The sequence below is a fragment of the Balaenoptera borealis genome (genome assembly GCF_965194805.1).
Source record: "Balaenoptera borealis genome assembly, chromosome: 16".
Lineage (NCBI taxonomy): Eukaryota > Metazoa > Chordata > Mammalia > Artiodactyla > Balaenopteridae > Balaenoptera > Balaenoptera borealis.
This window is the reverse complement of record NC_138872.1, coordinates 29,947,559-29,972,004: the sequence shown is the minus strand read 5'-3', so window position 1 is coordinate 29,972,004 and position 24,446 is coordinate 29,947,559. Positions and strand designations below refer to the sequence as shown.

The 24,446-nt window shown below is 41.7% G+C and overlaps 1 protein-coding gene across 1 annotated transcript in view; it reads right to left on the bottom strand.

Annotated features, from left to right (window-relative positions):
• The window catches only part of TMC2 (transmembrane channel like 2), an 80,760-nt gene that overhangs the window by 30,518 nt on the left and 25,796 nt on the right, over nucleotides 1-24,446 (bottom strand). Inside the window, exons 4-9 of the mRNA XM_082361501.1 lie at nucleotides 17,634-17,724; nucleotides 12,834-12,915; nucleotides 12,325-12,431; nucleotides 7,626-7,724; nucleotides 4,522-4,664; nucleotides 2,169-2,316 (exon numbers count right to left, since the gene is read on the bottom strand). Coding sequence (XP_082217627.1) covers nucleotides 2,169-2,316; nucleotides 4,522-4,664; nucleotides 7,626-7,724; nucleotides 12,325-12,431; nucleotides 12,834-12,915; nucleotides 17,634-17,724 — 670 coding nt within the window. The remainder of the gene's footprint in view (nucleotides 1-2,168; nucleotides 2,317-4,521; nucleotides 4,665-7,625; nucleotides 7,725-12,324; nucleotides 12,432-12,833; nucleotides 12,916-17,633; nucleotides 17,725-24,446) is intronic.

Sequence of the window (24,446 nt, the reverse complement as noted above, 5' to 3'; positions counted from 1 at the left end):
GAGAGAGAAGAAGGCAAGACAACAAAGCACCGTTGTGGTGTAGATCTGACCTCTGCAAGGTCCTGGGGTAAGAAAGTCTGACTGATCAGACAGGAGAAGCACTGGACTATCAAGAACTTTGAATGGTTTTTAAGAAGACATACAGATGGCCACCAGGCACATGAAAAGATGCTCAACATGCTAATTATCAGAGAAATGCAAATCAAAACTACAATGAGGTGTCACCTCACACCTGTCAGAATGGCCATCATTAAAAGGTCTACAAATAATAAATGCTGGAGAGGGTGTGGAGAAAAGGGAACCCTCCTATGCTGTTGGTGGGAACTGCAGCCACTGTGGAGAATAGTAAAACTAAAAATAGAGTTACCACATGATCCAGCAATCCCACTCCTGGGCATATATCTGGAAAAGACAAAAATTCTAATTTGAAAAGATATATGCACCCCCAATGTTCATTGCAACACTATTTATAAGCACCAAGACATGGAAGCAACCTAAGGGTCCATTGACAGATGAATGGATAAAGAAGATGTGGCGTACACACACACACACACACACACACACACACACACAATGGAATATTACCCAGCCATAAAAAAGAATGAAATAATGGATGGACCTAGAGCTCATCATACTAAGTGAGGTAAGTCAGAAAGAGAAAGACAAATACCATATGATATCACTTATATGTGGTATCTAAAATATGCTACAAATGAACTTATTTACAAAACAAAACAGACTCATAGACATAGGAAACAAACTTATGGTTACTAAAGGAGAAAGGGGGGGATAAATTAGGAGTTTGGGATTAGCAGATACAAACTACTATATACAAAATAGACAAACAACAAGGTCCTACTGTATATAGCACAGGGAACTATATTCAATATCTTGTAGTAACCTATAGAGGAAAAGGATATGAAAATGAATATATATGTATAACTGAATCACTTTGCTATACAACAGAAACTAACACAACATTGTAAATCAAATATACTTCAAGTAAAAAAAAAAAGAGCTCTATTTGTAGTGAGGTGGATGGACCTAGAGTCTGTCATACAGAGTGAAGTAAGTCACAAGGAGAAAAACAAATACCGTATGTTAACACATATACATGGAATCTAAAAAAAAAAAAAGGTTCTAATGAACCTAGGGGCAGAACAGGAATAAAGACGCAGACGTAGAGAATGGACTTGAGGACACGGAGAGTGGGAAGGGTACGCTGAGACGAAGTGAGAGAGTGGCATGGACATATATACACTACCAAATGTAAAATAGATAGCTAGTGGGAAGCAGCCACATAGCACAAGATCAGCTCGGTGCTTTGTGACCACCTAGAGGGGTGGGATAGGGAGGGTGGGAGGGAGAGGCAAGAGGAAGGAGATATGGGGATATATGTATATATATAGCTGATTCACCTTGTTATAGAGCAGAAACTAACACACCACTGTAAAGCAATTATACTCCAATAAAGATGTTAAAAATAACTAACTAACTAAATAAATAAATAAAAAAGAACTTTGAATGGTTTTTACAGTCATGGAGGGAAAAGTGAGATGTGCAGTGTTTCTGCTTTCATTCATCTGCTCACCCTCAGGCTTGCTTTCGTTCTATATTCTGTAGGCCACCTCATATCTCTCTTGTGAACAAATTAATAAGATAATTAAGTGTGGAGTTGTACACTTAATTGATTCCTTTATTCCCACACCCCCAAACCAGGGTTCTCAACTCTTTGTGGGTGTTCTTGGGGGAGTTTTCAAAAAACCAATGCCAGGACCCCACCCCAGACCAATTACACCAGAATCTCTGGGGCTGGGGCCCAGAAGATTTTTAATGCTCCTTAGATCATACAAATATGTGTAAACATTGAGAACGGCTGCCCCAAGTGTGTCCTTTCACTTCCTCCAGCAGAAAGCAGTTCTACGAGGAAAGAGGCAGAACCAGGGACCAACTCCATGATTCTCTGCCATGTTAAGAAACAGATGGTGGGTACCAGCCATGAGCATTCTTTCTTGAAGGCTTGAGAGCTAGGCTCCCACTTCTGGTAAAGCTCTTACCACAAATTAATCGGGGATCTTATTTCCCATGCCCCAGCTGGGAGAAGTCTCCCAATGACAGGAGGGACCCAAAGTTCCCCCGGGAAGTGGGAATGGCCCTGAAGGGACTACCTTGAAGCTGATGGTGATGGAGGCGTATTTGTTGTCGGCTGTCTCTGAATTCCCGATCAGGTAGTCCCAGCTGGTGAACATCTTGAAGCTGAATGTGAAGTTATCGCTCTCCCCGTCGTTCGTGCTGCCCTGGGTGTTGCCGGCCATCCTGTAGGGTGCACACTGCTGTTGTTATGTCTGCCCCTGTGTCTACTGTGTCAGCCCAAGGGAAACAGGTGGCAGACATCCAGTGAAGGGAAAGAGCCAAGATGGATTTGAATCTGGCTACCGATAGCCAGAGCACCTTCCCCCCAAATTCAGAGTCCCCTGCGCGCACACATGGTGTCAACTGTGTAACAAGGAGTCTGCAGGGTACAGAAAACACTAACCATGTTTTCTACCCTGACGTCTGATTTCTTGTGGCTTGACTCACCTGCAAATGTTTTAGAACTCTTCATTCTCACAGAGAATATCCCCTTCTAATTCATCTGTTTTTTTGGATAAAAATCATATATTTCTGATGTAAAATTCAATAAGCCCTGAGGCAGTTAGTACTACAACCAGACAATACGCACATCTTTTTCTTAAGCAAGCTCGGAGGAAAGTACCTTGGACCTGCCTTGATAGCCCCCTATTTCATCCTACCTGTCCTCATCCTCTTGAGACAGGCCTGGGACCTGGGACCCTTTGCTGCAGTGCTGGACACACCTCTCCTTGAGCTACAAAATACAAAGAAACTATATGGGACTAAAAATAACTGTGTGCATGCACAGTTGGGGCAAATTCTGTACGCAAAAGATACAAAAAGACAAAAAAAAAGAAAAAATCCCAACTGCCATTTCTGAAGAGCCAGGAGCAAAAGCAGGGTATTGGGAGCAAAAGCAGGGTACGGAGCATGCCTGCACACACCACCTAAGGGGTGGGCAAAACACCTAAGCCACACCTCTGGCCTGACCCCTGGCCCTACCTTCACCCCATATTAGAAACAAGCTCCCCCACCCCCCCACCCCCGCCGTCAGTGAGCAAGCAAGGAAACGTGCTGTTTGTTCTTGCTCCCCAGCTGCTGTAGCAGCGGCCCCAGTAAAGCCTTGCCTGAATTTCTCATCTGGCCTCTAGTCAATTTCTATTGATTAAGGAAGCCAAGAACCCTGGTTGGTATCACTCTCTTTGTGCTTCCTGGAGATCAGTCCCGTGGGAACCATGGAATCCCAGGCAGGGGCTCCATCAGATACAACGGGGGTGGGGTTGCCCCTCTCTGACTCTATCTGACCTGTTGGCTTTTGGGATTTGCTGTTCCAGGGGCCTGGTTGCCTTAGTTAATTTTTTGGTTCAACAGAGAAACATTCCATATCCTTAAATTTGGCAGGGAAAAACATAGCAATGTGAAGGCTAAGAATAAAACCAAGCCTGTCTCTCCTGTCTCCTTGTTTTTTTTTTCCTTTTGTTTGATAGAGCTGAGCAGCCACATGTCACCTAGTGGTCACTGTCTTGTGCCAGGCAGGCTCTTGTAAACAGCAGCATTTTCCCCTGAGATGATAAGATAGAAAACCCAGCTGGGCCCGCCCATCGCTTTCCGGGGGTTCTAGCCGGGCTTCAAGGGCGCTCTGTTTCTTGTGCACACACAGCGGCCCTGTTCTTCTCTTGTGGCTCTGCTGAAGGGTGAGTGGGCCTGGTGGTCAGGTCTGTGCACAGACTGTGTCCCCACCCTGCACAGCCTGTGCTGACTGGGGTCCTCTGACTTAGAAGAAGGCAGTTTGTGGGCTGGGCCAAAGTTTTTCTTCAGAGAATATGAATTAAGAGGCACAGACATATTAAAAAGCCATTTCTGACCACAGAGACAAGTAGAGTTGGGGCTGGAGAGGACACCAAGGTTACTCACTGCCATGTACACTGATTTAGCCTCATTGTATCTTTGTAGGCACCAGCTCAGTTCTCACATGCCAGCTAGACAGAGAAGCAGAGGGTTTTTCTGAGGAAGCTGGGCTCTGGGGAAAACAAAAACAGACCTTGCAAACTTCTTCAGCCTTTCCTTAATGGGTACCATGTTCCCTTTCAAGCCACACTGTTTTTTTTGACAGTTTTGGGGACTCAGTAGGATATTTGCTGCCTCAGGGCCTTTGCACATGCTCTTGCTTTGTCTAAAGTGCTGTGCCCAGCCTCCTCTAAAGGACTGTCTATCCCATTTCCCAGAACTTCCCACATTACCCTGTCTGTGTCTTTTATACCCCATATGACAATCTGCATTTGCTTTATTTGTTTCCTTGTTTTCTCTCTAAATCCCCAACAAGAAGGTAAGTAGGCACAGTGTGGCCACAGGAGTGGGGTGTTTGTGGGAAGAAAATTAAAAGCCTGTAAATGAGACGGTCATACTTACGATCTAATGATGATCATCAGGCTGTAGCCGAACACGCTGACCCCCACCATGAAGTAAGCCATGGGTAACCTGTACCTCAGCCACCCGATGGTCCTCTGGTTGTTGTAGTAGCCGTAGAAGAGAGCGGAATACTTGATGTAGCCCTGTGGGGCAGCAAAGCCAAATGCTCTGGGTTTGTAAGCTCAACGGGACAGTCATTGGACGATTCCATCGACCTGGGGTATCTTTCTCAGGAGTGTGATGGGAGCCGGAGGGGAGGAAGGAAGGGTTCTCGATGTTCCTGTTCTTCCCTTCACTCCCGGAGTTGCTCCAGAGTCTATGCCCATCTCCACATCTGCCCTCTTCTTTCTCCTGTCTATTTCTCCATTATACAGAGTGCACGGAGACACAGCACGGGGAGGAGAGTGTTGTTAACATTCAGGACAAATTAGGGATAAGGTATGTGTGTGTGTGTCTGTGTCTGTGTGTGCATCTGTGTGCACATGCACACACGGCTCCAAATTCCCCCTCCACTCCCCACCCTGTGCCCAGGGTCTTAATTTAACACTCTGGAACTAGAAGGGAGTCCGTGAACTTTCTCAGTATTTCAAAACTTCTAAAGAAAACTATGTGATAAGGCTCACAATGTAACCTGAGCTTCGAGTTTCATTTTGGTTTTGTTTTTTGGTATAATTGGCTTTAGGTGTAATTAGCGCACTTTTTAGGTATAATAATTTAGGTGTAAAATTAACTTATAATTTTAGCACTTCTTTTATGTCTTTGCTGAATATAAAACAGGGGATTATTCTGACCTCACAAAGATATGTAGTTGGACAGGGGAGCCAAATTTTAATAGTTTTTTTTCATATACTTGTGGCTATTTCTTCTTTGATATCATACCTCAACCCACTAACTAAATAGTTATCTCTTAAAGGTTAGTTGCAATGTGGAATATGAATCACATAATGAACTTTTTCATACCTTAAGATCCATTGCTCTCCCCCAAATACTAAGTAATTAAAAAGGGAAAAATACTAACTTTACAGCAGAGAATTCTGGCAGATATCACTTTAACCAAGTGGTCAACATAATGTAACCCTGATTTGACACTCTGAGAAAGGCACGTTACTTCCCCAACAATTCATAACCAATCACGAGAGAACATCAGACAAACCCAAATTCAGGGGCAAACAACTGACCACTATTCAAAAGTGTCAAGGCCACTGAAAGACAGAGAACAGTCACAGATTGGAGGAGAGTAAGGAGATGTGACAATTAAATCAATGTGAGATTGTGAGTTGGGTCCTGGGATAGAAAAAGAGCATTAGTGGAAAAACTGGTGAAATCCAAATAAATACTATATTTTAGTTAATAATATTGTATCAAGATTAATTTCTTAGTTTTGATAATTGTTCTATGGGTATATGAGATGTTATCATAAGGTGAATGGGTGAAGGGTATATGGGAACTCTCTGTACTATTTATGCAACTGTTCTGTAAGTCTAAAATTATCTCAAAATATAGTTTTTAAAATTCTATTGCTCTATCTTTTACTATCAAGATGTGGGATCTTTTACTCACACATGATTTTGTAACATCATGTATTGGTCATCTGGAAAGTAATGGTTCACTGAGTTATGAACGTATGCCAAATGTTGACACATTTCTTATACAATATAAAAAAAATCACACTGTTAATATCTCCATTGATCTCATCAGAAAAGTATTTAACTACTGAGAAACTGCCACTGTCATGGTGATGGATATAAGTTTTCCAAAATTTTAATTTTTACTTGAAAAATAAAAATTTATCCTTGGCAACAATAACAAGTACAACATGGGATTATTGCTGAATAAATTGTTGGTTTTGAGTGGATAGGACATTTCAACAGGGGTCCTTGGGTGAAATAAAGAATAAAGGAAATTCTTAGTAGTAGCATGTAGTGGTAGTAGTATGTAATTCTTAGTGGTATAGTAGTTATTTGGAACACTCCTGTTCCAAATGACTTAGAAAAATACTCCAGCTCATTTTCACACATTTCTGAGGGGTCTTGAATCTGACTATGAGAGTGAAGGATGGCAGCAGCAAGATGTGTTGCTTGAACCACCACAGCCAGGCCTCCTGCCTCTGGATCTCCTTGGAGCTGCAGACCAAGGCCCCCAGAGGCACGGCGGTATGAGGATTCCAAAAAGAAGGAGGGATGTTCCAGGCAGAGGATCGTGAGCAAAGGCAGGGAGGCACTGGACTTCCCTGAAAGTTGATAATGTTGGGGCATAAAGTGTGAGGTCTTAGACAGACATGGGACTGGGACTGGAGAGGTAGAAGGCAGCCAGGTCATGAACAATTCTTTTGTAAACCCAGTTCAGAACACTGGGCTTTATTCCATCTGGGAGTGGGAATAAAGGAATATCGGAGGTGGGGAGTGACAGGGTCAGGTTTACATTTTAGAAAGGTCACCTGGCAGCAGAGGGAATGGAGATTTGAGGAGACAAGCCAAGGCAGGGAGGAGAGGTAGAAGATTCTGACGGTGGTCCTGGTACCACCGTGAGGTTCGAGGAGAGGTGCAAGGGATGGAGAAAAGGAGACTGGTTTAAGAAATGTTTAGTAGATAGGCTCAGATTTAGTGATTGATTGGATGTGAGGGGTGGTGGTGAGGAGAGGAAATGTGGGATGACTTTCAGGTTTCAGACTTGAATGACTGGGTGAACGGTGGTTCCAATAAAGGAGATGGGAAAAAGTGATGTAGGTTTGGGTTGATAGTTGTTGGATTTGAGAAGCAGGTAGGATATTCAGTTGAAGATGTCATGTGAAGCTTGGGGAAAGGCTGGACTGGCAATAGCCCTGGGGTCTTACTGTGGTTATGCTGAGATAAAACCATCCTGTAATATCGCCTTACATAGATCTGGCAGAATGCAGGGAGCTGTGGCCTCATGGGGAGGTCACGTTTATCAGAGTGTGTGATAAAAGGACCCACGAAGGGGGCCTAGGAAGACATGGTTGGCTAGCTCATTTTGCACAGTGCTAGGATCCCATTTGGTTAAAGCACTGGCTTTCCAATAATTAAACACTTCACACTTATCCACAATCACAAAATGGAAGTGCATTGGCATGTTGGCAATGGTACCTCAAAATCCCAAAGGACGGAAAAATCCATGGCTTTTTCTTCCTCAGCCCGAGGCACCGTCTTTCTGGGTATACTTCCATAGGGCATCCCCATCAGCACCTTGTGTTGGGACAGAACGACACAATTACACGTGGAGAAGATACAAACACACGGAGATGTGCACATAGTGGGTTAAATCTCTTCTCAGAGCAGGAACATCCATTTTTTTTTCCTTTAAATAACATTAATCGCTTTCCTGATTTTAAAAGTATTACATACTCATTGTAGAAAATGTGAAAAAGTATAGAAGAGTGTTTAAAAAATTACCTGTCACCTTCACATCCTAAAGATAATGACTGTTAGATATTCATGTATTTCCTTACAAAGTTTCTGAGTTTTATATATGTTTTAGCTTGATTATCTAGCTTAATATTATTTTATGACCAATTCCCTATGGTGTATGGTATTTTTCAAAATAAAATGACTTTAAAATATCTAATCACATGTATGTACCATAAACTTACTTACAACGTCCCCTACTGTTGGACTAATTAGAGTATTACTAGTTCTTCATGTGTACATAATTCTGTTATTAATACCCTTTTATATATATGACTTGATTCACACCCTTAATTATTTAAAAAATAAGGATTGTATTAAATTTACATATTGATTTAGGAAGGATTGATCTTTTTTATGATAGTAAGTTTTCCCTTCCACGAATGTGCCCTCCTGTTTATTCAGTCATATATATTTTTTAAAATATTTGTTTATTTGGCCGCCCTGGGTGTTAGCTGTGGCATGCGGGATCTTCATTGCCACGTGTGGGATCTTATAGTTGCAGCATGCGGGATCCCTAGCTGCGGGATGCGACATGTCAGAGAATAAACAAAGCCAAAGTTGTTTCTTTAATAAAATAACTAAAAGAGACAAACCTTCAATGTAAATGAGGAAAAAATTACACTATCATGCAAAAGGGAATATAACTTCAGATACATGAGTGATTTTAAAAAACAAGAAACTATGTTATTTAACTTTAAGCCAATACATTTTAAAATGTTAAGTTGAAATGGAAAGTTCAGGAGAGTGATCACTTGTGAGAGTTATGTGGGTAACATAATTGGGGAGAAGTAGATGGAGGACTCTAGTGTGTGTGTAATTTTTTATTTTTAAACTTAGTGGCAGGCAAATGGGCTCATTCTTTATACCTTTCCATATATCTGAAAGTTTTAATAGTTATTTTTAGAGGAAGTACCAATATGAGGCTTACTGAGTGCTGCCTGTGTGAACCCTAGAGCAGAACTTACAAGATATTTTAAAGAATTATTTAATTAAATTAATTAATGTACACTAGCAGTGTACACCCTGGCTGCATATTAGGATAACTTGGGGAGCTGTATTTGTCATCTATTTTTGTATATTAAATTATCCTAAAACTATCTCCTCGTTTCTGCAGGTCAGGAACCTGGGTTGGGCTTAGCTGGGTCCTTTGCTTCAGGGTCTTTCACAGGCTTCAGTCAAGGTGTCTGCCAGGGCTTTGGTCTCATCTGAAGGCCTGGTGGGGCAGGATCTGATTCCAGATGCACTCCCTTGGTTGTTGTCAAGATTTAGTTCCTCATGGGCTGTTGGACTGAGGGCCTCAGTTCCTTGCTGGCTCTTGTCCAAAGCCACAGTCAGTTCCGTGCCAGTGGGCCTCTCCAGTCTGGCAGGTTGCTTCATCAAAGCATGTGAGCCAAGAAGGGAACCAAGAGAAAATGCCAGATGGAAGTCACAGTCGTTTATAACCTAATCATGTAAGTGACAGCCTGTCACTTTGGTTATATTCTATTTGTTAAAAGCAAGCCACAAGGTCTAGGCTTTACTCAGGTGGAGGGGATTGATTATACAAAGGCATGCTACCAGGAGAGGAGGATCGCTGGGGGCAATCTCAGATGCCTGCCTACCATAGGAGCTTTTAATATAGGGATGCCAGAGCCACATTCTCAGAGATTCAGATTCAATTGATTGGACTTCGTATTTAAAAAAAACTCCCCAAGTGATTTTCATATGCAGCCCGTGTTAAGACAAGAAATACATGAGCTCATCATGTAGCAAGGCCTTGATAGCGAGCTCCTGCAGCATAACTGAGGGCTCTCCTGGGACCATGAAGGCATTCTCGGATCTGCAGGCAGTTGTCATTAAAGCTGAACAAGATTCACTCAAGCATTCAGAGCAGTTTGATTCCATTGAAATGTATCAAGGATTTGTGGCAAAAGAAGATGAGTATGAGGAAAAATTCTGTTAGAGTTGTCTAACATTTGAGCACTTCTAACATTCTTATTCCTAGACCCTCTGAGTCACTGTGGTTAGCCTTAAAACAGCCATGAGCCATAGGAATATCTGATCATTAGGTTTAGGCTTAAAACCTTTGGGCCCTGAAGTTAGCCGTGTCCTTGAACAACAGGTCATCTCCTCTACTCTACCTGCAGTGAATTTGGATGTGTCAGATTCCCACGAAGCCAATTTCCCACTATCCTAATTAAGAGGGCATGTTGGGATACTCCACATTCTCAACTGCTGTTATCCAACCTATCATCAAGTCTTGTCTGTTCTACTCTTTCCCTGTCTCTCTCTTTCTCTTCTTTCTCCCATCCTACTCCAAGACAGCTTCCCAAACACCTGCCAATCAAATCAAGGTGTCCTTTCCTGGACAGTTCAGGTCTTGGCTGCTTCATTGGAATGCACCAATCACTAAATTTTCATTGTTTCAAACAAATGTCCCCTTGATAGGAAATATTTACAAATTATATCAATATATATAAATTATATAAAATGTAATGTTTTCTTTGAGAAAAAAATACCCTCAGTGTTTTTAAAATTATTCACCTTCCCCAAAACATTGCCTTTCTGGACCACTGTATAGCAAAATTCTAGTGATGTCTTATATGCCTACAGCATTTAAATGTAATCTCTTCTCATGGAAATAAATCCATTTGGAATCAAAAACTCCCAGGAAGAAAGTAAAGAGTCTGTGAGAGTAAATTTCCCCAGTGACTACTGGGGAAAACTCTCTCCTCCTTGGTTATGGAGGGGAGAAGTAAAACTTCTATTTAACTTCTGACAATACTGGGGAGAACCAGATTTGTTTCAAGAGCATTTGTACACATTTGCCAGAAGGTTTAAAATCCTTATCTCTGGGGACTTCCCTGGTGGTGCAGTGGTTAAGAATCCGCCTGCTGGTGCAGGGGACACAGGTTCAATCTCTGATCCGGGAAGATCCTACATGCAGTGGAGCAACTAAGCCCACGCGCCACAACTACTGAGCCTGCACTCTAGAGCCCGCAAGCCACAACTACTGAAGATCGCGCACCCTAGACCCTGTGCACCACAACTACTGAGCCCACAGCCTGCAACTACTGAAGCCCGTGCACTCTAGGGCCTGTGTGCTGCAACTACTGAAGCCCGCGTGCCTAGAGCCCGTGCTCCACAACAAGAGAAGCCACCACAATGAGAAGCCCGCGCACCGCAACGAAGAGTAGCCCCTGCTCGCTGCAACTAGAGAAAGCCCGCACCCAGCAACGAAGACCCAACACAGCCAAAAATAAATAAAAATTTAAAAAAAATGTTAATATGGAATCATTTAATAAAATAAAATAAAATAAAATCCTTATCTCTGTATTGGAGAGTGACAATGGCTTAAGAATATATATATAGGACAAAGTGTACTGACTCATAATCCTTGATTTCCAGGTGTGCACATAAAAGAGTATAAAGGTTAGTTAATGACATAAACAAAATTGTAAGTACACTCTTTGGGTAATGTAGAAAAGAATTCAAGGGTTTTATCAATAATATAACACTCCTTTGCTACCAAGTACTATTATAATAAGCCCTCAACTTCTTCTAACTAATCTGATTTAATTCACATTCCATGGAAGTCTTTTAATTTTGTGAAAAATAGATGTTCAGGAAAGTTTCCCAAAGATGTGACTACAGATAGAGTTGACTCTAATATTCTCATGGAATCATTTGTAATAAAGTAGGAATCAGTAACCTATCATAGAGCCAATTAATAAACCTGAAAGGAAAAAATACTAAATGCATAAATACCATTACCCTGTAAGCTGTAAAGGTAAATTCACTTGTGTACCCAGCACAAGCACCAAATGGTTCAGGCAGGACTGTAGCAATTACTGTGCTAAACGCTAATGGACCACAGGCAGCCCTGGAAAAGGCCCCAGGCCAACACTCCGCAAACCTGGAATCTCATTCACTACAAATTTACTGCGTAAATTTGTACAGGTCACTTGTTCCTTTTTTGTCTCTCAATTACTAAGCTATAGGTAAGGATCTGCCTACACCCATAATAAGATTGTATCTGGGAGAACAGTGAGGAGTGCTATTCAAATGCAGGGTTTCTTTGGGGTAATAAATTATATAATGCATTCTATCTCTTTTTTTTTCAAGGTGAAAGAGAAAAAACCTCACTGAGATATTAATTCTCCACTAATTTTAAAGTAAAAGGAAAGGTAGAAGAATGTAGGGTCCACCTGTTAATTCAGAAATGGAAATATTTTGGTTCCATTCTTTGTACTCGGCTATCTGGGCAAATGATGTGAGCACAGAATTTAAAATGAATGACGGATTCTTTGTTAAACAGAGTATTTGATTTATATAAATGAAGATGGCTGTCATGATAAGCCTCAACACTATCTGAAGTTGTAAGCAGTTCTTTTCTTACCTCTGGGATTATGACTAGACCAAATATTAAGCCAAAAAGGACGAGGTTAACTCCATACATCCATCGGAGAAAGATGAAATATGATGCCACTGAAGAACCAAAGTGACCTGAGGAGAGAAAGATGGTGGATGTAAGTGTTGCAGAAGGACATTAACATAAAGGAGGACTTTATGTGTGTGATAGATTCAATTTTCATGTCAGTCTGTGGAATATACATCCCTTTTTTTTTTCTAGATAAATAAAAGGGCTTAACCGATGTGCCTAAGTTCCTACAATCAGGAAGTGAAGAAGCACATTTTAAATTTTGGTCTGACTAGTCCAAAGTTCACCTTTTTTCTTTTCTTTTTTTTTTTTAACATCTTTATTGGAGTATAATTGCTTTACAATGGTGTGTTAGTTTCTGCTTTCATCTTTTTTCTAGTACAACAGAACCTATAACATAACCTAATCAGTTAGTCAAGAACGCCCTTCAGCAAACAAACTAAAAACAGTGACACCAAAATACTCACTTTCAATGTCCTTGATCTTCATTTCCCAGGGAATACATTGAGTCTTGAAATTATCAAAGTCTCTTTTAAACTTGACCCATTTCTGAAATTAAACAGGCAACACCCTCAGTTCATTAACACGTTGCCTTGGGGCCTGGAGGGGAGGATGGAGGTGCATGTGGATGTTGACATGTTGACACGTGGGTGAGGCTGCCATGTTGGAGCTGTTGAGCCTAGGCTGTCAGAGGTGGATGCGCACATCTTCACTTTCCAAAGTCAGGTGTGAGTCAGAGAGAAGCAAGGGCAACACAATACTTTGCATTTGTCTATAGTGCTGATAAAATTTCAGGTTTGGACACTTTACATATGAACTTAGAAAGTCTGTGTATAATTTCTAATTTGGGGAATCAAATTGGCTTAGCAAACTCTGATACAACTTCCTTCATCTTAAACCAAAAATTCAATGGAAAAAAGAAATCTCACATCTCTCATACCTACATTTGGCAGACAGCCAAGTGCCTTAATCTGATAGGAACTGTTGCTAAACTACAAGGCTGGTGGAAGTGGTAAAGAGATCTCAGCCCATGGTTTCCCATTCTTCTCCTAGTGAAACAGCAGCCTGTCTTTTTTTTTTTTTTCCTAAAAGTAGTTAGGAAGGCATTATGCCCCTTTCCATGGTCTATTCCAGCTCCGACACTTTGTACCAATCAGAAACTTGAATAGCTGTCTGTCTTCTGGCTGCATGAAAATTTGTCAACTCTTCAAGGGGCTTCTCTCCAACATCCCCACCCCCTGGAAATAAATCCATTTGGAATGAAAAAAAAAAAAACACCTCATAGAAAACAGCAGGCAAAGAGGAAGTAAGGAGAAAATCCTAAGATCAGTTTCTATTATTACAACAGTCTCAAAAGAACTTATTCATGAAGGAAATGAGATTTTCCTTTGTAAATTTGCTAAAGGATAAAAGGGAAATTTTATCTGAAGGAATCAGACGAGCTTCCAAACCTGAAGCCCTTGACTATATCATGATTGGATAATTACTGTATAAGGAAGGAAACCACCTGTCAGAAGAGGGAAATGGTCACAGATGCCAAGGAGAAGAGGGGTTCATAAGCAAAAGACAGGTTGATAATAACGGCAAAGATCTCCCGAAGACAGGAAGGGATGTGGGGAATGGCAGATGGTGGGCATGGACACCCCAACCCCATTGCTTCCTCTCCCTTCCCTAGTTCTGATTCTGTGCTCAAAAACCATCCTTGACTTATTTGGCTTCTTATCTAGGTCTGTCTATAAGGAAAGCATTTGCCCATCACCTGGGCTGTGAATATTTTGATTTCTACGGCAGTAATTTTTTTCATTGCAAATTAATAGATTGGAATTGGGATTATGGTTTAGTTTCCCATATAACTAACTGTACTACCAAAAATAAAAGGCACTGTTAATGTGGACTTCAAATTTTTCAGTTCTTGCACCAGTTATTCCTCCTTGTAGATTAGTAATCCGGTATCTGGTTTTATATATCAGTCTCATAAGCTTTATTAATGTGAGTCCTCCCCCGAGAGACAGATCCCCTGTCAGGGTGCTGATAAAATCAGTATAAAATATAGTCTTGCAAGGCTGAGGACCAATGGAGTAATGAATGTTGTCAAGTGAGGCCCCTGGAGACATAGCCTGCCAGTTGGTCACTTGGCAACCACCTGACAGCCCCTCAAGGCTGTGGGCATCTTGGCCTGAAAAGGTGATGCCTGGGGGCAGGGGGCAGAGGCAGAGAGGGGCCTGGGAGAAGCTCTGCATTGAAGCTCTTTCCTTCATTGGTTTAGAGAATCAGAAAACTGAGCTTGGGCGTGTGCGGGAGAAGACCCCAACTCCCTTCCTCAGAGCTGTGTGAGATGGTAGCTGCCGTCCTCAGACTGGGTTACTAGCTGTGCGTGTCATCTTGCTAGTCAGCTGTATATAGGAAAAAAGATTTCAAACAGTGGTTGAACAAGACACAGGCACATCCTGTCCATGGATGAAATCTGGATCTGAATAAATAAAAACAACCAGTGATGCCTGAGAAATAGTACGGCAAAACAAGGAAGAAGTGATGTCATTCTTTGAAATTTTTGGAAAGCATTTCCTCCAGGATACATAATTAAATTTTGAGAGATGGCTCAATATTCTTAGTAGGATACAAAAAATATGGCTTCTAGAGTACAGGTTAGCACTTAGAGAGTTAAAAAAGAATACGGAAGGGGAAATCCCTGGCGGTCCAGTGGTTAGGACTCCGCATTTGGTCGGGGAACTAAGATCCTGCAAGCTGCATGGCGTGGCCGGGGGAGGAAAATAAAAAGTTACAGGTGAAGTATGGAAGGATTGATTACAAGGTTGCTAAAAGTGCAGTAATAAAATGAAAATGAACATTACACTTTGAGACGGAAGAAAACTGATCCAATGATATTGAGAATAAACCTGAGAAAGTTTTGAGAATGCAAAGAGAGAGAAAGCAAAGAATTAAAAACCATGAAGGAAAGTAAATACAAAGAATGGAGAGTTGGCAGCCATCCTTCTGCTAACAAAGAAGCTAGAACTGTTAGAATAGAAACACGATTGAATAGACCATTTATCAGGTATATTTGAAGAACCCATTCCTTAGTTGGGAAAAAAGTTCTGAGTGTGCAGTTGTTAAGTGGTAAATGGTTTTTAGATAAAATTAATAAATAACCCATAGATAGTTGTCAGGCAACTATAACTGAAAAGGAAGAAAAAATAAAATTCGGAATAAAAAAGATTAAAACTCAACATATGTAAAATGTAATTATGGGACTACCTATATGAAGCTTTCTGTTAATACATATGAAAATCTTAATGAAATGATCAAGTTTGGGGAAGAATATACAATATCAAAATGGCCCCAAGAAAAAGTTAAAACTTGACTACACCAATTGGAAAAACATTAAAAAATTATCAAGGGCTTCCCTGGTGGCGCAGTGGTTGAGAATCTGCCTGCCAATGCAGGGGACACGGGTTCGAGCCCTGGTCTGGGAAGATCCCACATGCCACGGAGCAACTGGGCCCGTGAGCCGCAATTACTGAGCCTGCGCGTCTGGAGCCTGTGCTCCGCAACAAGAGAGGCCGCGATGGTGAGAGGCCCGCGCACCGCGATGAAGAGTGGTCCCCACTTGCCGCAACTAGAGAAAGCCCTCGCACAGAAACGAAGACTCAACACAGTCATAAACAAATAAATAAAATAAATAAAAGAACGTGAATTTCTAAAAAAAAAAAAAAAAAAAAATTATCAAGATAGTCTATAAAATGCTTCCTGATCTGTACAGTTTTAAGGGTGTCATCTTTCAAATTTCCAAAAAAATGAAAATCATGCTCTACAAACTGATTTACAGCATAAAAAGGAGGTGATGCTATTCGTTTAATATTATAAAGCAAGTGCACCCCTAATATTAAAATATGCCAAGATAGTGTGTGTGCATGTATGTACACACATAAATTCGAATCAATCTTATGAAAATTTATGTAAAAATTGTAAATAAAATACTTGAAAAATCAGATGTGCCTGATAAAAGTTAAGTTTATGAACAGAAGGGAAAGGTATTTAATAAAATCTAACAACTATTTCCAATAAAATGGAAGTCATTAAACTAGAAATAGAAGGATAATTTCTTATTGTGAGAAAGAAAATCTATTTCAAGGCAACAACTCCCATCAACTTAGTGTGAAACAGTAGAGCCATTTTCATTAAAGTAATGGAAAAGCAAAGAGACCTATTATCATCAACATCAATTGAAACTATTCTAGGATTGCTAACCCACACTTTAGAACAGGAATGATTTAGAAGAACCCAAGAAGAACACCTTTACATACACAATCAGATGAAAATGATTAGAACTAATAAGGGAGTACAATAGGGGAACCAGACAGGAATCTCTAGTTATTAAATAAATGGAAAAATGATTCCATTCACAAAAGCAACCAAAACATAAATTTTGTAGAAATAACATATGACATGGAAAAGATCTATATGAAGAAAATGACAAACTTTGCTGAAGGATATAAAAATAAGGTTCGAGAAGTATACGGTATTCTTAGATGTAAAGACTAAATATTGTACAGATAAGTCTTCCCAAATTAAATCAAGGATTTAAAAAAATTTCCAATCAAAATCTCAATGGGCTATACTGGAACTTGGCAAAGTGATTTTAAAAATGCATGTGGAAAAAAAGAATGCAAACAAAACAAAACAAAATGCATTATATACAAACAAAACAAAAGGCCTTATATAAGAATTAAGTGAATGAAAATGATAGTTTTTCAGATCAGTAGGTAAAGGAAGGATACTTCCATAAGTTCCACATTAAATATCCAATTAGAGATCATTACCCTAGCCTGAATCAGAAGCTCAGGTTATGGCATAACTCAATAAACCAGAGCTGCCCCCAATGCCCCGTCAACACTACTGTTATCCTTCTGTATGACCCTGATTACACCATGGCCCTCTGGGTCTCCACCAAATCAAAGTCTTGATTTGGGGGTTTGGAAAATAAGATCCCAGTGGATTCAACATCATTAATTCTGTGAGTTTAGTTCTTCACTGGAGAGGAAACAAGTCTCAAGTATACTGAAGCCCTCACAGATAAGTAGAGAGAAATGGACAGGATACGGTTGGTTTCCATTCCTGGATAAATTGGAATGGTTGACTGGACCTCACGCTCAGGATTCTGGGGGAGGTGGACACAAATGGTGCAGCTGGGCAGGCACTGTGATGGTCACCCAGATTCAGGAGTTGAGCAAGTCCTCCCACAGGTTTGCGGCCTCTGCACCACACACCTTAGCCATCAGCATCCTATAGGCGTAGAGTCGCTTGCCTTTCCCCTTTCCCAAGGCTCCTTCATACTTCTCCACAAATTCTTGGGCCTCCCTGGTTAGCGGGGGGAAAAAGGCAGAAATTCAATTAACACCCAAGCAAAAGAAATCTGAACTATGAGGGTGTATATGTGGTTGAAAGCCTTAAGTGTTTTATATCCCTAGTTAGAATGTAAGTTCCACGAAGGCAGGGCATTTTGTCTGTTTTGTCCACTGAAGTTTCCCAAATGCCAAGAATAGTGATTGGAACATGGTAGGCACCAGTAGGCAGAATTTTGGCTCCCATGACCTTTGCCCCTTGGTGAATGGCACAAAGGATTCTGCAGATGTAATTAAGATTACCGACTTGAAACCAGGGAGATTACCTTGGATATCTGGAAGGGCCCAGTGTAATCATGTGAGCCCTTAGAAAAAGAAGAGGAAGGCAGAAGAGTCAGAGAGAGATGCAGCAAAAGCGGAAATCAGAGAAATTAGAAGAGAATTCTCCACCCTCTGTTGCTGGGGCCCCTCTGGAGGATGCCACATTGGAAAGCAAGAGAAGAAAATGAATTTCTATCAAAAGTCAGGGAACCTAGAAGAGGACCTCAAGTCCCAGATGGGAGGGAACCACAGCCCTGCTGATACCTTGATTTTAACCTGGTGAAACCCTGAGCAGAGAATCCAGCCACACCATGCTGGACTTCTGACCAACAGAATTGTGAGCTAATAAATGAGTATTGTCTTAAACTATTAAGCTTGTAGTAATTTGTTAGAGCAGCAATAAAAAAACCAGTACAGCAGTCAGTAGGTATTTGTGGAGTGCATGAACGCTGGATGAGTGAGTGAACATCCAAGGAAGACTGCACGAGAAACACATGGATGGGTTTGTCTGTTAAATATTCTGGGTGGTGTGCTGGAGCTGGTGAGGGCTGGCTTCTGAGAACCGATTGTTAAATATTCTGGAACTTGGCCAACAAATTATTAAACTATTGGTAGCTTGAAATCGGCCATGGTGGGAGTATTTAGACTATGGGATTCAGCAAGTGCTCCAAATCAGGGTTCCCCCATCCATCCCCCCACAGAAACAGTTTATCAGGAACCACTGGATAAACCCACACAAGTAGATGAAGAATGAAGTCCTTCTCAGGGTGGGTGGAAGAAGACATTGGGTCCTGTGTGTCTGGCTGCTGTTGTTACAGCGCCCCCTGCTGGCAAAACAACCTACACCACCTCCAAAGTGCAAACGCAGGTAGTTGACACCTGTCAAAGTTACATTCTAACCTGGGGTTAACTCCAAGGTTGGTTTTATTAGGATGTCTCAATGATGTCCTAATGTTAATAAGGCCAACTGCCTAGCTTCTGAGTCCAGGGTCAAAAGATGGATTGTATGGGATTAAGACTCCTTTGTGGGGTCAGCCCCTGTTTTCCCCCTAGGCAGCACTCATTCTGGCAGTGAGTTATCTGTGACTACCAACGACTCCAAGACACCAAAGAATGCTTTCATGAAATTCATATTTTTGTCCTCTTCCTATATCTTATGAGTGGGTAGAGACTGCTAAGCATTTGAGGTTTGTGAATTTAAATGTGACAACTTTTAAGATTTGAAGACTTCTGATAAAAATTCTCAAAAGTAGGGCTTCCCTGGTGGTGCAGTGGTTAGGAATCTGTCTGCCAATGCAGGGGACACGGGTTCGTGCCCCAGTCCGGGAAGATCCCACATGCCGCGGAGCGGCTAGGCCCGTGAGCCACAACTACTGAGCCTGCGCGTCTGGAGCCTGTGCTCCGCAACGGGAGAGGCCACGACAGTGAGAGGCCCACACACCGCGATAAAGAGTGGCCCCCGCTCGCCGCAACTGGAGAAAGCCCTTGCACAGAAACGAAGACCCAACACAGCCAAAAATGAATTAAAAAAAAAAAAAAAAAAAAAGTAAGGGCCAGCTCTTATGCCTGAGCCATTGAGCCTGGCACCAAATGCTTCTCTTCTCAATGTCCAGACTGTGTCCAGATGCCCAGAGAGCCCTTAGGAGAACAGAGGGCCCTGCCCAACGCTGGGTGCAAATTCTGAGGACCATTCACTGCAAAGAGAACAACTGATCTAACAGTTATGATGGACACAGCAAGCTTTTTTGGATCCACTGAAAGTATATAAATAATCACAACTAACATTTTTTTTTTTTTTTTTTAATTTATTTATTTATTTATGGCTGTGTTGGGTCTTCGTTTCTGTGCGAGGGCTTTCTCTAGTTGTGACAAGTGGGGGCCACTCTTCATCGCGGTGCGCGGGCCTCTCACTATCGCGGCCTCTCGTTGCGGAGCACAGGCTCCAGACGCGCAGGCTCAGTAATTGTGGCTCACGGGCCCAGCCACTCCGCGGCATGTGGGATCCTCCCAGACCACAGCTCGAACCCGTGTCCCCTGCATTAGCAGGCAGGCTCTCAACCACTGCGCCACCAGGGAAGCCCACAACTAACATTTTTACAGCAAACCCCTTTAAACATGTCATACGTGATCAGTGTTCTTCTTACTAGAGATAGTAGTTGGTTTATGGAAATACTGGCTCTTGCACTGCACGTCCCAACTGTTGCAAATCTTACTTCTTCCCCTCCCCTCCAACAGTTTTGCACATCTTACTTTTTTTTTTGGCTGTGCCACATGGCTTGCGGGATCTTAGTTCCCCAACCAGGGATTGAATCCGCACCCTCGGCAGTGAAAGTGTGGAGGCCTAACCACTGGACCGCCAGGGAATTAATTCCCTGCAAATCTTACTTCTTCTTTTTTTTCCCCGAACAGTTCTGCAAATCTTACTTCTGTAGGGTGCTTCTGTCCCCTCCTTGTCCCCTCCTTCCAAATGGGGAACTTCCTTCAAGCTCATCTCTCCTCTTCCTCAAACAAGATGGTGTGTGGTAAATGAAGTAAAAAGGCAAAAGAAGAGAGATCCTTTGCTTTGTGGAAACTTCTAGGGGCCTGGATCTCAAGGTCACTTTTGGCAGGTGATTAGCAACCCCTCAGGTCCCTCCAACACTCGGGAGAGGAGGAAGCCATTGAGGCAAGGCTTTCCTGGGCAGCCATCCACAGACAGCACTTCAGCAGCCCCTCACATTGCCCTAGAAAGACCCTCCTTGTCGATAAAGGGGCCCAAATAACAGTTTGGAAGACACAGTCAGGGTGGCCAGCAATTACTGCTGGGAGAGAAGGGGTGTATTGTGTGGCTTTAGTGCCAGAGAGAGAGCCAGGCAGGATTCTGTGCCTCTCAGGGTGTCAGTTCTCATCTAGAAATGGGGACAATGTTACGAGACTTAAACGTGTGGATGCATGCCATGTAAGTACAGCAATTTCATTTATCAGGCAGTCACCCTTCTCCTTCTGGGGAAACAGCAGCTCCTGGAGTGGGCAGCTGATAGGATTCTTTCCTAGCCCAGGATGCTGCTGTGAGGAGACTTCTGCTCCCCAGGGGTCTGGACAAGGGGCTCAGCAATGCAGCCTTCCACAATGAGAATACTCTGAAGTTGATCCAAAGCATCTCTCAGAGAGACTACATACCTCCAAAAACTAGCCCCTGGTGAAGGAGATCAGATTCAAAATTACACTTAATTTTGAGATGCAGAGGTATAAATAGACGCAGGGCAGCCTGCATTTGATGGCATCCTCACAGAGCTTTGCTGTCCCATGCAGAACGTTGGGAGAATGTATCAGCCAGCCTGAAATCCAGAAGACAACCAGACAAAGGTAGGGAATACAGGTGGCCAAAGCGAGGTGGCTAGAGGTTGGAGGTGGTCAGAGGTTGAAGGTGATCTGGGCTGTGTTGGTTTGGTGTCTCCCTCTGTCCCGAAGCAGTTTTTATTTTTCAGTTGTGGAGACAAAGATCAAACAGAGGCTGAGCTCACTCTAAGTGGAAATTCAGAAGAGCCAGGTGATGGCATCTGTTCTAGAGGTGTCACTGAATCAATTTAAGGGCAGTTGAGTTTAACCAAGCATGCCTGGCTTCCCATATGTGGTGGTTTTAAACTATGTCAGCAACTTATTTGACATTCCTCCCTTTAAAATGTAGAACTGGGGAATTCCCTGGCTGTTCAGTGGTTAGGACTCTGCGTGTTCACTGCTGAGGGCCTGGGTTCAATACCTGGTCGGGGAACTAAGATCCCACAAGCCAAGTGGCGCAGCCAAAAAAAAAAGAATTGAATTCTCCTCCACTTGAATGCAGGACAGACTTAGCGATGTGCTTCCAATGAATAGAAAGTGGTAGAAGTGACAGTTTATGACTTCTGAGACTAGGACATAAAAGGTATTGTGACTTCCCCCTTGAAATCCCCCTCTTCTGGGGGAAGCCAGCTGCCATGTTATGAGGACACTCAAGCAGCCTGTGGAGAGGCCTGTATGGAGAGAAACTGAGGCCCTTACTAACAAACAGAACCAACTTGTCATCCATTTGTGTGAGCAACCTTGGAAGTGGATTCACCAGCCCCAGTCATCTGAAGCCTGAAGCCCTGACCAACACCTTGACTCAACCTTATGAGAGACTCCAAGTCAGAACTGCCCAGCTAAGCTGCTTTGGAATTTCTGACCAACAGAAGATAATAAGTGTTTATTATTGTTTTAAACTACTAAGTTTTGGGGTAATTTATTACGTAGCACTGGAAAATTAATACTCTGTAGAATCCAAACCACTGATCTCTTTGGTGCATATACATTTAGGATTGTCCTGTTTGCTTGGTGGATTGACCCTTTTATCATTATGTAGTGTTTCTCTATGTCCTTGGTAATTTTCTTTACTCTGAAATTGACTTTGTCTGATATTTACATAGCTTCTCCTGCTACCTTTTGGTTAAGGTTTGCATGGTATATTTTCTTCCACCCTTTACTCTCAACATACGATATATTTAAAGTGAGTTTCTTATAGACTGCATGTAGTTGGGTCATCTTTTATTTTTTTAAATTAATTAATTTATTTAAATAAATTTATTTATTTTATTTATTTTTGTTTTTGGCTGTGTTGGGTCTTCGTTGCTGTGCGTGGGCTTTCTCTAGTTGCGGCGAGTGGGGGCTACTCTTTGTTGTGGTGCGTGGGCTTCTCATTGCAGCGGCTTCTCTTGTTGTGGAGCAGGGGCTCTAGGCATGCGGGCTTCGGTAGTTGTGGCACGCGGGTTCAGTAGTTATGGCTCACAGGCTCTAGAGCACAGGCTCAGTAGTTGTGGCATGCGGGCTCAGCAGTTATGGCTCACAGGCTCTAGAGCACAGGCTCAGTAGTTGTGGCACATGGGCTTAGTTGCTCTGCGGCATGTGGGATCTTCCCAGATCAGGGCTCGAACCCTTGTCCCCTGCATTGGCAGGAGGATTCTTAACACTGCGCCACCAGGGAAGCCCCGGGTCATCTTTTAAATCCAGTCTGCCAATCTCTGTCTTTTAATTGATGTATTTAGACCACTAACATGTAATGTAATTATTTATATGTTACAGTTTAAACACGTCATTTTATTTCTTGTTTTCTGTTTGTTCTGTTTTTCATTTCTGCTTTCCTTTTTCCCTGTCTTCTTGAATATTTTTTAGGATTCCATGTTGTTTTACCTACAGTGTTTTCGAGTATATCAATTTGTATAGCCTTTTCAATAGTTGCTCTAGGTATTACTATATGTCTATCTCTATCTGCCATCCATCTATCTGTTATCTATCTGTCTACCTAGCTAGCTAGCTAGCTAGCTATCTCTATGTATTATCAAAATCCACTGGTGCATTTTACTATTTAGAATGAAGTGTAGAATCTTATTTCTCTTTATGTCCCTTTATCCTCCCCATTTATAATTGTCTTAACTATTTCATCTGCATTGTTGAGAACCACATTAGGTGGTGTTTTAATTTTTGCTTCAACTGTCAAACATAATTTTAAAAATCAAGAGGAGAAGGTAAATCCATGGTATTTTCCAAGATTTTTGCTCTCACCATGTTCTTCCTTCCTGATGTTCCAAGATTCCTTCTTTTACCATTTCCTTTATGTTTAGAGAACTTCCTTTAGTTATACTTTATGGTAGGTCTGCTGGTGACATATTCTTTTAGTTCATCTCAGAATGTCTTGATTTCTCCTTTATTCCTGAAGGATGTTTCTGCTGGATATAGAATTCTGGACTGACAATTCTTTTCATTTAGCACTTGAAGAATCTTTATGTCACCTCCTCTGTCCTCCATGGTTTCTGATGAGAAATTTGCTGTCATTCTAACTGTTTTTCCTTTATAGTAATGCATTGTTTCTCTCTGACTCTTAAAAGTATTCAGAAGTTTGACCATGGTGTGTATTGGCATGGATTACTTTGGATTTATCCTGTTGGGGTTTTGTTTAGCTTTTTGAATCTGTAAGTTTTGCCAAATTTAAGAAATTTTCAGTCATTGTATCTTTGAAGACTTTTTCAGTCCCACCCTCTTTCTCTTCTTTTGAGACACCATTTTTTTCTTTCATCATCTAGGGATTTGGAGGAGACACTAATGTTAGATCATTTATAATAATCCTACATGTCCCTGAGGCTCTGTTCACTATTTTCCCCAGACTATTTTCTCTCTGTTGTTCAGATTGATTTGTCTTGTTCTACCTTCACTTTCATTGATTCTCTACTCAGTTCTCTCCATTCTGCTGTTGAGCCCATTCATTGAGCTTTAAAAAGTTTTAGTTACTATATTTTCTACTTCTAAAATTTCCAGTTGTTCTTCTTTATATCCTCTATTCATTTTCTGAGACTTTCTATTTCTTCATTTGTTTCATGTGTTCATAATTGCTCACTGAAACATTTTTATGATGGTTTCTTTAAAATCTTT